Source organism: Melanerpes formicivorus, unplaced genomic scaffold, assembly GCF_026170545.1.
Source record: "Melanerpes formicivorus ecotype bairdi unplaced genomic scaffold, bMelFor1.0.p_v2 SCAF_50, whole genome shotgun sequence".
In the NCBI taxonomy this organism is placed as follows: Eukaryota; Metazoa; Chordata; class Aves; order Piciformes; family Picidae; genus Melanerpes; species Melanerpes formicivorus.
Genome location: NW_027142402.1, coordinates 4,391,761 through 4,405,250, shown reverse-complemented (window position 1 = coordinate 4,405,250; position 13,490 = coordinate 4,391,761). Strand labels below are relative to the sequence as shown.

At 44.6% G+C, this 13,490-nt stretch overlaps 1 protein-coding gene across 2 annotated transcripts in view; it reads right to left on the bottom strand.

The window, feature by feature from the left end:
- Positions 1-1,660: 1,660 nt before the first annotated feature.
- Positions 1,661-13,490, bottom strand: part of FIG4 (FIG4 phosphoinositide 5-phosphatase) — a 41,783-nt gene continuing 29,953 nt past the window's right edge. The window contains exons 19-24 of one of the 2 annotated variants that reach the window (XM_068160520.1): positions 11,865-11,948; positions 10,041-10,236; positions 8,619-8,701; positions 7,529-7,618; positions 2,066-2,286; positions 1,661-1,943 (exon numbers count right to left, since the gene is read on the bottom strand). In XM_068160520.1, coding sequence (XP_068016621.1) covers positions 2,109-2,286; positions 7,529-7,618; positions 8,619-8,701; positions 10,041-10,236; positions 11,865-11,948 — 631 coding nt within the window. In that variant the 3' untranslated portion in view covers positions 1,661-1,943; positions 2,066-2,108. Of the gene's footprint in view, positions 2,287-7,528; positions 7,619-8,618; positions 8,702-10,040; positions 10,237-11,864; positions 11,949-13,490 lie in introns of both variants that reach the window. The other variant, XM_068160519.1, reaches the window with a different exon arrangement.

The window sequence follows — 13,490 nt, the reverse complement described above, 5'->3', positions numbered from 1 at the left end:
AGAGAGAGTGAAAAGCCTGGCATTGTACTGCAGATAATGGACTGAGATGTCACTCATCTCTCAGAACTGTGGAAACAAAACCCTTTAATCCTCTTTTCCCGAGAAGTGTTTGAAGTGCTGCAGGCTGACAGGTTTTCTCTCAGAGCTGGAATGTCAGCACGATTCCTCTATTTTGCAACAACATTAGCTGCTGAAAAGGAACCCCCAGCCTTTGCCTGATCTGTGGTTAAGTGGTAATGCTTTCAAGGGCAACTTCTTTGAGTTACCGGTATCCATGAACAACAAAAGGATTGAGAGAGTCTGGAAAACATTCTTGGCCATAGCTTAAGTGCAGGAAGAACAGCATGCATTTGCCTCTCGAGGAGGAGGACTCCAGCTCTATGCTTTTGCAAAGCAAGCATTCATTTATTTGTTTTTCAATTTATTTTTCATACTGGACAACAGAACTCAGTGCAGGGGGTTCTTTTAGATTAAACCCAACCTAACAAAAAGGCAGAGTTCCACTGAAGGATTATCTGAAGTGCAGTTTTCACTCCTGCACCTCCTACAATACTTCCATTGCATTTTGGTGTCCATCTTCTCACAACAGAGGATGGGCACCAACAGTTTGGTAGCTTCAGGGGCTGTGTTCTCCAGCTGCACACAAATCCCTGAACCACCCAAGCTTCTGCCACAGAAAACTTAGATCTTTTCTCTTTGCTCCTCTTTTCTAGCACTGAATTCCTGACCAAAGTGCAACTTACTGCATAGAATATTCAAACACATGCAGAGGATGTTTGCAGCGTGCTGGCAGGGATCTACAGCAGCTGTGTGTGTGCAGTGTACCACGGACACAAAGGTGTTCTTCACATCTAGTACGTGCAGTTGGCTGACATCCCTCAACAGCTGTTCCAGAAAGTTCTGAGATATGGTCTGTACCAGCTTGTGGAATACCATGGTTTGCCAAGGCTGCTGCTGTCAGAAACCTTCAAGGCAAAGGGCTAGAAAGTAGTTGGGAAGTGTAGCTTGCCATTGCAAATGATAGGCTCCTCCCCACCCCTTCTTCTTCTTTGAGTCTGAGAAATGTTTTCATCACAAAGCCAAATGAAACAACCCATTTCAGACACCTGCTGCCTCTCCACTCCTTACCTACTTCAGTCTTGCATAACACCACCACTGCCCCAGATGATCCAGTCTCTGTATGTCACCAACACCAATTTCCTGGGTGGTTGTAAACTTGAAAGTACCTGACAGGAGCACACACACAGGGATGGAAAGAGTATGCTGCAAAAAGGGTAATGCCTGTCCTACAGAAGAGACAGGATGGTTCTGTGCCCTCTAGGAGTCTAAACCCAGTGAAGAAGACAGCATCCCTGATTTGCAGACACAGTCAGTGAGTGGTTCACTCACATTCCTTGAAGCCCATGGTAATTGGCCACAAAGCCATTTTCACCCTGTGTGTGGCACAGATCCTGCAGCTACTAACACCAGTGAGGTTACTTTAGACACAAATCAGGGTTACAAAGTTTGTTGCTCTTGAAGCAAACTCTGTTGTTGATATAAGCCACATATTTTTCACTTAGGAAAGCAGCAAGTTGTAAGCAGCCCTTTTAGCACTCAGATTGCTGGAGATCTCAAGATACAGCAGAAAACAAATGATTGATTCCTGTCATGGAACACAGAAGCAGCAAACTATTCTCTTCTGATTCTTATGTGGGAATCACTTCAGCTTTATTAGCAAACATAACAGTGGAAGAAATTAACATAACAGTGGAAGAAATTAACATAACCACCCCCCCCCCCCCCTTAAAATGCAATATTCTCTTTGCCATAAATTGCTCCACACTCTTCACTGACTGCAGGTGCTCAGATTATTCACTTGAGTCTCTCAGCTCACATTTTTCTCTTTCAGCTGAGGAGTTGACATTAAATCACTTCTTTCTCTCTCTTTCTTTTTGCTGTTCCTGTAGAGCACAACAGTGTAAATGGACAGTAGAAAAGGATAATAAATAGAAATGTTTGCTAATCAATTTATTACTGCAAACCAACAAACCCAGGCTGCCTTTCTGAAATTGATTTTAATGACCTCTCAGGACAGCAGAGCCTTGGCAGGAGAACCCAGCTGCTTTTCACATGTATCTGTTTCTGATGTACTCTCGGTACATGAGGAAGTCATCTTTGCCCAGGGGCTGCATGTTTCCTCTCCCAGCCTGAATGTGTGCATGGAAAATCTCTATTGATTTCCTATCAGCTCTTGGAGGCTGGACTTCATAAATGTTGTCTTGAGAAAAGGAGGAGATGGGTACTCTGGAGAATGAAAACAAAACAAAAACAAACATGCAAACGATTCTGAACTTTAGGTACTAATTTTTCAGAGAGAGAGAGAGAGTATTTAATTTCCTTGGAATACAGAGAAGAGTCACTGAAAGGGCAGTGCCCCACCAGCTAATTCATTTACCTAGATTTCTATCACTACTGCAGACCTGAGGAGACCCAGCTTTCCAAGTAGGGTAATTAGGTAAAGTCATCACTAATCACATTACAGAATACTTCCACTCTGTCCTCATTTCTTCATCCTCCCTCAGATCTGCTATGGTCAAGCTGAAGCGGATCTGTGCCATGCAGTACAGCAGCTAACAGAAAAGCTTTACTGAGCTATCCAGCAGTCAGTACCAATTATGAACAGATTCTGAACCAACATGTAGAAAGTGTTCATCAGGTAAGAAATTCCCATCTAATTTCCAGCAATTAGACAACTCCTTACCAGCAACAGCACTCTGCACCTTGGGACCACTCATATTTTATTGAAGTCTTTTTTCAAACAGCTTCACACAATAAATCTTGTCTCTGAATCCTAAAACTGAAACACACTCAGGAGAAATCCAGGGAATTGGGAAAGTTGTGGAGCACCTGAGTTTGTCATGACCTTTTCTAAGCACTCCTGTCAGTCAGAAGCTGGTGTTTGAACTCTTAACTGTTGGCAACTGCATAGCCAGCAGGTCAAGGAAAGTGATTGCTTCCCTCTATGCAGGGCTTCAGAGAACATTAGCTGGAGCACTGTGTCCACTTCTGAGCTCTCCAGCACAAGACAGGCAATGAAATGTTTGGGTGAGTCCAGCAAAGGTCTCCAAGATGATTAAAGGGGTGAGTGAAGCACGTGGCAAGCAAAGAGAGACTGCAAGCACTGGGTTTGTCCAGCCCAGAGAGGGGAAGCTGAAGTGGACTTGATTGCCACCTGCAGCTGCCTAATGGGAGGGTGTCTGTGGAGCCAGACTCTTCTTGGAGTGTGTGATGAAAAGCCAAGTTTCACAAAGGGAGTGCAGATTGCAACATACTCTGGTCAGATACAAGGGAACTTTTCCCCATTGTGAGTGTTGTCAGTCACTTGTTGCTCAGAGAGGCTGTGGAACCTCCATCCCTGTGGATATCCAAGTGTATGGAGCCCTGAGCGTTCTCATCTAATTGGATCTGAGCAGAGGACTGGATCAGATGACCTCCAGGGTCCTTTCTAGTTTTCAATGTTCTATGGTTCTAAGCCAAACTCTTCAGTATCAAACACGCTCCACACAGCCAACTGCAAGGTAGCAACAGAACTATTTATACTCACCCATGGGTTAAAAGCAGACTCCTTGTCAAAGCAGCCATAGCTTCTGCAGATACGTACCTAGTTTCAAGCATTCAAGCTGCCTCTAGCAGTGGCTTCAGACAGCAGCACACTGCACTAACTTACCCATGTCACTACCTAACACCGAAGGAGGTCACTCACTCAAATGCAGCTGCCCTGTCTAGTCCACTAGCAAGTGACCAGCTGAAGACAAGAACAAAGCAAAGCCATAACACTGCTTTGATGCCCTCTCTATTTATATCTCTCCACATATTTATGTATTTCTAAAGACAGGACATCTCTGAAGCACTGGTGAGTCAAAAGTAATTTCCTTAGGCATAATAGAAACTAGGACAGCAAAGTGTATTTAATTTTGAGTATTTAGTAACTAAAGCTCAATTTTCCACCTCCTTGCTTCAACATGATAAAAATATATTGAAAGAACCTCATGTTCATGCATGCCAGTTCTTATTAATAACCCTGTATTAAGCTGTAACTATTTGTAGAGTGCTTGTATTATCCAGTCAGTTAATTAAAGCCATTTCTCTAACACTATTCATGTAAAAATCTAATCTACTTCATAAGTCTAATATCTTACAATGGACTCCTGAAGGAGAGCACATTATCTATGACTTGGCTATCAGATCTCCCTGGAGACCTGTAGCATTATGGCCTCCCAATGAAAATTACATAGATAGGAACATAAACACCATATGGAATATTGTATTATGGGCCCCTCAGTTCAAGAAAGACCTCAGGGAACTGCTGGAAAGAGTCCAGCACAGAGCCACAAAGATGATGAAGGCAGGGGAATATCTCCCTTGTGAAGAAAGGCTGAGGGAGCTGGAGCTCTTTAGCTTGGAGAGGAAGAGACTGAGAGGTGACCTCATTGATGTTTATAAAGATGTGCAGGGCAGTGTGGGGAGGATGGAGCCAGGCTCTGCTCAGTGATCTCCAATGATAGGACATGGGGCAAAGGGTGCAAGCTGGAGCAGGGAGCATGTGAACATAAGGAAAAGCTTTTTCACTGTGAGAGTGACAGAGCCCTGGAGCAGGCTGCCCAGAAAGGTTGTGGGGTCTCCTCTGGAGACATTCAAAACCCACCTGGATGTGTTCCTGTGTGACCTTCTCTAGGTGATCCTGCTCTGGCAGGGGGGGTTGAACTGGGTGATCTTTTGAGGTCCCTTCCAACCCCTAACATTCTGTGATCATGAAGGACAGCACCCCTGACATGCCAAGTGTAATTATTTTCACCTCACTTGTGAGTAGGCTTCAAGATGTTATGGTTTCACTGAGAGTAGCACCAGCTCTACAGTAAGAGAAGAGACAGCCTAAAACCTTAGGTTACAAAGAGGATGTTCCATACTTTGAAGGGAAAGTGCATAGTGATGTGCTTAGCTCTCAGATACTTCTGAGATATCAGTAAAAGTCACCACATGTGTTTCAACATTGATTAGCTCTCCTCAAGTCTCCAAAGGACATCTAAAGGAGGAGTCAAAATGTACTCTGTTGCCTTGTTTGAATCCTGAGCAAATGCATCTAACCTACTCTGGCACAGCAGAGTTTTTGTTTGGGTTTTTTCCCCCCGCCATAAGTGGTACCTCTTTAAATTACTTGCTGTGCTCTTGAAAAGGCTTTCAACAGAACTCTTCCCTAGGCACCAACATCTTTTGTAAGTGAAGAGGGCTGAAAAATCAAGAAGCCTTCTCTGTCCAGTAAAACTGCAGCTCGTATCTTACAGACCCAACCAGCAGCACAACCTGGACTGCATCCTGGTCCCACAATTACCTGAAACTCCAACAGCATGTGCAGTTCAAAGCTTAGAGGAAAATAAAGAGACTCTCTTTACAGAGCTATACATCCAAAGGAGCATTTTACAATCCAGAAGCAGCTTCCCTACAGTGCAGACAGAAGGAATATGAGAGGTGGTCAGAACACCTGATACAGGAAGGTGATCTCTGAGGAAAGATAAATCTTTCAAGAAGGGATGACTTACACTGAACACAAACTCATGCAAAATTTAGACCTCACAAAGAGAAAAGCAGGACAAACCAAAACAAGTATCAGAAGAACTCAAGAAGGAAAAAAGGGAGGGGAAGAGAAGAGGACTATTGTGCTCTTGTGGGGAAGGAAAAGCTTAGACTTACTTTTTCCTATTATTTGAGGAAAACAGTCCTCTGAAATGGATGAAGAGACATTTATCACTTCACAGAGAAGACAGAGGGACAGGTTGAAGAAGGGTACTGAGAATACTCATGCAAAGGTCTGAAAGCAGATGGGCTAAAGTGCCATGAGGTTTAGTACTTCCTGGGTTTTGCTAGAGACTGTTAACAGTCCAAGCTCCCAAATGGGACAGAGCCACAATAAACAACGTAGATGTATCACAGATTTACTGTCATGTTTCACAGCATTTTGTTCCAGGACATGATTTGGGGGTTTTGCTGAATTAGCCTGCTGCAGACTGATGGGCTGAAGGGATTCATGGAGCACTGTACCAAGTAGCAAAGGCTGCACCAGTAACTGCACAAGTAAAGATAAGGAAGGTGGGAAAGAGCATGACCTCCCCCTTTTGGTGGCAAGGAGCTCTTAAGACTTGGCTCAGCTCTTCTGGCAACTTCTCCCATTAAATCCAGTCATGCTGGGCCTTAAATCACACCACCAAACCATTTTACCTGACAAACTTCAGTAGAACATTTCACAAACCATCACAACATGGACTTCCTTCTTCCAGTCCCCAGCCAGCTCTCACCTGGAGAGTCCTACAACTCTGATCATGCTATTCTCCAGAAGTGAAGCAAATCCCTGAATTCCCTGTTTGGGAGAGACCAAACTCCTCACACCCCTAGATACAAGAAGTACATCAAAGCAGTGACTGAGAGTATGGTTTTTCTACAGCAGTATTTATGCCACACCACAACGAGAAGAAGGGAACTAGGAACAGCTGTACTGTGTCAGCCAACATCAAGCACAGCAAAGTACTCAAAGTCTCTCTTCACATATGAGATAATAAATTGTGCTAAAAGCAGTCCAGCTCTTTTTAGCTCTAACTCAATTTCTTCCCTGTTTCCTTTAATGGAATTTCTATGAACAAAGAGAGGAACTCCAATATCCTTCCACACTATCTACTCCTCTTCAGTATTATTTCACTACATCACTTGTAGTCCCTGTTCAAGTATCCAGTTTTTGCTTCTAACCCATACTTAAGAGTCTCTAAATTTAAGCCAGAACTTTCTCCTCAGTATTTCCACAACACACATTTGAGTTCACAAATATCACTGAAGCAGCACTGTTAAAATAAGAAGCTCTGACATCAGTGACACAGATGGGCAAGGAGTGCACAAAACAAAGCAGAAATCAATGCCCACTTGACCCTACTTTCTCCAGCACCCACCTGACCTCTCTCAAGGCTCCTGAAATGTCCATTAAAACAACTACAGGGCAGCAGTAGCTTGCTTGGAACAAATATAGTCAGATAAGTGCACACTAAAGACTGAGTTGCAGCTTTGGAGGTTGTTTTGATGATGAACACCACAGGGTCAACCAACCCCTTTCAAACTTCCTCTTTCAAAATCAAGTCACAGCAAGAAGGATTTGCCTTTTACACCCAGTAGCTTCAGCACTTGGTGTTGTGATAACTCATGGCTGCTAAGAGTTTTGAGTATCACAAAATCTTGGCATTGCAAAAATAATAATGAAAACCCCCACAACAAGCACCAAAAACTTAGCTCCCTCCTCAACCTCATAAAAAAAACCCCAAACCAGTAACTTTTTTGAAGTTACATGGGAGAAGTAGGAACCTAATTCCCCATCCCATGCACTGAATCCCCTTATGCAGCAGAAAGAACAGAAGTGTGACTCTCAAACAATTTAACAGTCAATTTAGCTGAGGAATTGTTCAGGTCTAATGACAAAAGGGAAAAGCAACAGGAAAAAGAAAATACTTACAAATTTATAACCTTATCCAGGTGGTGCTTTGAGCAAAGCTGCTGGCTGCTCTTGTCTATTTTGTGCTGGCTCTGTCCCAGCTGAACAAACCTGGGAGAGGCAGGACAATAACCCAAAGAAAGCAAAAGAATTATCCCCCAAAAGTCATCAAATGAAAGAAAATTACATCCCAAAATAAGTCTTTGAGTCATGGTATAGGAGTCACTGATCATGGACTGCCTCCCTGGTAAGTTAATTTGCTGATTACTCTTGGGGTGCTGACAGCTCACAGCTCCTGCAGGAGATGCAGAAACTGCCTTGTAGAGGACTAAGGTCCAACTTGTCCTTGAATAAAAGCAGCTGGTTTTGTGGAGTTGGGAGCTAGGAGGTGGGACCTTGATACTTGCCTACCAACTCTTACCTCTAACTGCTCAGGGTAAAGCAGCAGCTCCCAGTTGCTGAGGAGGGCCTGCAGGGGCCATGCAGTGTGCCATTACAGCAGTCTGCCTCCAAGTGTAGGAACTGGGTGGGAAATTGATGGACTTTGAAGATCATCTTCTCCAATCTCCCTGCCATGGGCAGGGACATGTCCCCACTAGCCCAGGCTGCTCAAGGCCTCATCCAACCTGGCCCTGAACACCGCCAGGGTGGGGGCATCCAAGACATCTTTGGGCCACTTATTCCAGTGGCTCCCCACCCTCCCTGTCAAGAACTTCTTCCTAATCTCCAGTCTCAGTCTCCCCTCTTCCAGCTCAAAGCCACTGCTCCTCACCCTGTCACTACAAAAAGTCCCTCCCCAGCTCTCTTCCAGCCCCCCTCCAGGTAGTGGAAGGCTGCTCTAAGGTCTCCCTGGAGCCTTCTCTTCTCCAGGCTGCACGACTCCAACTCTCAGAGCCTGAAACCCCAGTCATTCAGACTTCTCAATAACTTCCACTGAGAGGGGACACAGATATCTGCAAATGCTTTTATTTTAAACCCAGGAGAGCCTATATGCACCAAAGTACCTCCAAAATGTGTCATTTCAGTAAGCTTAATCAAAGGCAGCACTTTGACAAGCTGCTCAACCAGCTCCAGTTAGACTTCTTGTGGTAATCAGTCAGAGATATCTCACCTAGCATATATTGTGAGGTCATCCTCTGAAGGAACATCTGAGAGATTGACTCCATACACATCTTTTGTTGACTGCACTACAGTCTGGAACACAAGAAGATTCAGACTGCATTCATTGTAACAACAGGCAAATACAAGTTTGCTTTCAAGGAAGGAATTCTTTGTGAACCTGAAAATCCTCTCAGAAATGCAGTTTCTCACACACACAGTGCTCTGGCCTTGGGCATGCTCTGGTTTTTCAAGGCAAAAATGCATCCAAAATGTTAGTCAAGACATGTGCTCAACAAGTAAAGGAAAGAATCCTTGAAAGAGAACATCAGACAAAACATATTGGGAGAATTAATCACCTCCATGGGGCTTTTACTGATGTGGACATTCAATTCTGTTCTGTGTTGAAACTGAATACAGAATAAATCACGTTGGCTGAGAACAGGCTCCCACATCTGCCTGCACATCTCCTGCTGCCAGTTGTGGAATAATTACAAACTTTGGGTTGAGCAAAACTATTTTTATTGTATATCTCACCCCAACCTGTCAGTCAGCTAGTGCAAGGATCCAATGCACTTGCAATGCTTCACTCATTGTGTCTTGATGATTCAGTGTTAAACTGAGGGGGTTTACTGACAAGAAATGTGTGACTGCAAGGAAGGCAACTACAAAAATAGCTTCCTTTTGGTTAAAAAAGCATCCAAAGTCAAAGAACTTTGGAAAGGTATGTCCTGTCTTGAAGCAGGATAAAAGCATTTTATTATTAACTAATAATCCGAGCTAGAGGAGGGTGGATTTAGATTAGATGTTAGGGAAAAGTTCTTCCCCATGAGGGTGGTGAGACACAGGAACAGGTTGCCCAGGGAGGTGGTGGAGGCCTCATCCCTGGAAGTTTTTAAGGCCAGGCTGGATGTGGCTCTGAGCAACCTGCTGTAGTGTGAGGTGTCCCTGCCCATGGCAGGGGGGTTGGAACTGGATGATCCTTGGGGTCCCTTCCAAGCCTGACAATTCTATGATAATACTACATTGTTATCTGAGTTAGATTTGTGTCTGTCTTTGTTCATTTGTTCCACATCAGACCATTTAAGGATGTTCACATAAACCAGGCTGGGATTTAGGCAGGTTGAAGAGGAATTTAGTTACATAGAGGTTATCATAGAATCAACCAGGTTGGAAGAGACCTCAGAGATCATCAAGTCCAGCCTATTACCTAACACCTCATGACAACTAAACCATGGCTTGAAGTGCCACGTCCAATCCCTTTTTGAACACCTCCAGGGATGGTGACTCCACTACCTCCCTGAACAGCCCATTCCAAAAGCCAATTAATCTTTCTGTGAAGAACTTTCTCCTCACCTCAAGCCTAAACTTCCCCTGGCACAGCTTGAGACTGTGACATCCACCTTTGCAAGGGCCTGCCACAGTAGCTTCTTACCTCTGTGATTTTTGCACTGTCTCCTGTGTCAGTCACCTTGACTGGTGTTGAACGTTGAGAAACAGTGCCTTCATCTTCTTTGTCTGTCCCAGAATCATCTTCAGAACTGCTTGACACTGCTTCCTCACTTGGAGGTGGGGGAGCACTAGCAGCTGTTTTGCGCTGCAGCACAGTTTCTTCCCTGTTGCTCTTGTTGCTGTTAGGGAAGGCAGTGAGCATGGATGAAATCAGTGAGATATTAGCAGCAAGTACTTAATTTTAAAGCCCCCATCTTGAATGGAACCTTCCTGAGGGAAACAAGCATCCTCTGGAGCAACTTGCTGCTCATCTTCTGATTCCCCCCAATTGATTTTCCTTTAATCTCCTATCCCAGAGCATTTAAAGAGAACTGGAAGGATTATGTCAGCTTTTCTCCACCAATTCTCTGCTTCTTTACTTAATGAAAGAATAGAGCCAAAAATGAAAGGAGGAAACTAGCTTTACTCCTATTAGTCCTCAAAATCTTCTGCATAATGTCACTTTCCCCCCTTTGCTTTTCTCAGTTCTTATTAAAGAACCTTTATTGATGTATTTCTCACTCTAGAAACTCTAGTCAGTCCAAAGAGCCTTATTTCATAGAATGGCTCAGGTTGGAAGGAATCTCAGAGATCATCTCCTCCAACCTTAGCATTCTTCCAAATACAACATCTATATTTTAGCAGGCTAACATTGGGTTGAACTCTACCAGCTCTGAGAGGCATGTATTGCTTTATCCATAATTCATTGCTGGTTCAGGCTATGTTCTGTTTATTCACAGAATCACAGGATGTTAGGGGCTGCAGGGGTCCTGAAAAGATCATCCACTCCAACCCCCCTGCCAGAGCAGGAGCACCTGTACCAGAACACACAGGAACACATCCAGGCAAATTCTGAATACCTCCAGAGAGGGAGGCTCCCCTACCCCCCTGGGTAGCCTATTCCAGGGTTCTGTCACCCTCACAGTGAATATTTTTCCCTCATGTTTACATGGGACTTCCTATGCCTCAACTTCCACCCATTGCCCCTTGTGCTGTCATTTGGCATCACCAGGAAGAGCACAATTTATGAATGATTTTTCTTTAAAAAGACCAAAATAGTACATGCTCTCCTGTCACCCCTGACAGAGAAATATGAGTAGTATGAAGAGATGACCAAAGTTTAACAGCCTCTGTATCTCCTAGATGATATTTTCTCATGGGTTTCACTTTGAGAAGTAGAAGCAGCCAGACAAAAAGAATTCTTTAGAATAGAAGAGAATTAACCAGGTTGGAAAAGACTTTTGAGATCATCAAGTCCAACCTATCATCCAACACCATCTAATCAACTAAACCATGGCACCAAGTGCCTCATCCAGTCTCCTCTTAAACACCTCCAGTGATGGTGACTCCACCACTTCCCTGGGCAGCACATTCCAATGGCAAATCTCTCCTTCTGAGAAGAATTTCTTCCTAACATCCAGCCTAAGCCTCCCCTGGCACAGCTTGAGACTGTGTCCTCTTGTTCTGGTGCTGGTTGCCTGGGAGAGACCAACCCCCACCTGGCTACAACCTCCCTTCAGGTAGTTTGTGCTCTTTCTTGCTCTCTCTTTGCCTTCTCTTCTCCAAGTCTGAATGAAGAACTCCCAGTGTCAAACAAAACTCTGAAGTCAGAGATGATTTTCAAAGTGTACAACTCTGCAGCTTAACACCAATGCTTTATTTCCCATGTAACAGGGAATATGGCACACACACACACATACAGTTTGTACATTTGCATGACAATGTCACTGGTGTTAAACCAGAACAGCATTTCCTGCTTCAGGCTTACCCCAACACTGATTTCCCAGTTTCATCAGGTTTACGAACAGTGAATGGACTTGGATCAATCCCCACATTCTTAGGCATGAAGTCTCTGGTGAAATAGAAAGGGGGAGGGGAAAAAACCTCACAGTTCAGCAGGTAAAATGTTATTTTCTTGACAAACCACCTCTAACACCTACCTCTGAATTAAACCCCCAAGTTCTAACTTCATTATTACAAGCCATGTAAAGGTAAACCCCTTTAGGTACTAGAAGGCCTCTCGTTTGGCACCGTTTGGCCCAATCAGACAGCTGCAAACATTGCCATTTGTCAGGGAGGCTCCAGCAATGTGCTCCTCCATTCCTGGGCTGCAGAAGCCCTGTTAACAGCCACATTGTTTTCAAAATGCTGCCAGCACTCAAACTGGGTCAAAAAGCCACATGAAACATAATCTGCCTGCAAGTCTTTAGCTAAAGCATGATTAAGAGTATGCTTAGAACACCCATCTGACTGCTGCCCCCAAAACAGTTTCTATCCAGCCAGCTGTGAGAACCTGATGAAGAAAACAATCCTAAAATGAGAGCTGAGCAATTAGAAAGCAATTGCTTTGAAGGTAGCTTCTGTGAGCTGAGTCCACAGAGCTCACTGCTCAGGCTTCAAACCATTCAAAACCTTCACACCATCTGACACCCCACAGTGGAACATCACTGGAAATCCAAAGTGCTGTCTTAAGAGAGATTTTTTAGAGTAGTGTTTCCATGTCCTTGTGGTGATTTAGTTTCTAGAAGTTTGCTAAAAACCAAAAACCCCACCCAAACTAAACACCTTACAAAACCTGTGATGTTACACAGATTTCATAGAATCAGAATGGCCTGGGTTGGAACAGACCTCCAAAGCTCATCCAAGTCCAACCTCCTCTGCAGTCAGCAGGGACATCCCCAACTAGAGCAGGCTGTCCAGAGCCCTGCTGAGCCTCACCTTGAATAACTCCAGGGATGGGGCCTCAACCACCTCCCTGGGCAACCTGTTCCAGTGTGCCACTACCCTCATGGTGCAGAACTTGTTTCTAACATCCAGTCAAAATCTGCTCTTCTCTAGCTTGAAGCCATTGTCCCTTGCCCTGTCACTGCAGGCATTATCAAATAGTCTCTCTCCATCCTTCTTGTAGCCCTCTTCAGGTACTGGCAGGCTGCTGTTAGGTCTCCCAGGAGCCTTCTCTTTTCCAGGCTGATCAACCCCAGCTGCCTCAGTCTGTCCTTAGAATCATAGAATCAATAAGGTTGGAAAAGACCTCAGAGATCATCAAACCCAACCTGTCACCCAACACCTCATGACAACTAAACCCTGGCTTCAAGTGCCACATCCAATCCCCTCTTGAACACCTCCAGGGATGGTGACTCCACCACCTCCCTGGGCAGCACATTCCAATGGCCAATTACTCTTTCTAGGAAGAACTTTCTCCTCACCTCCAGCCTAAAGCTCCCCTGGCACAGCTTGAGACTGTGTTCTCTTGTTCTGGTGCTGGTTGCCTGGGAGAAGAGACCAACCCCCACCTGGCTACAACCTCCCTTCAGGCAGTTGTAGAGAGCAATGAGGCCTCCCCTGAGCCTCCTCTTCTCCAGGCTAAACAACCCTTGTAGCAGAGGTGCTCCAA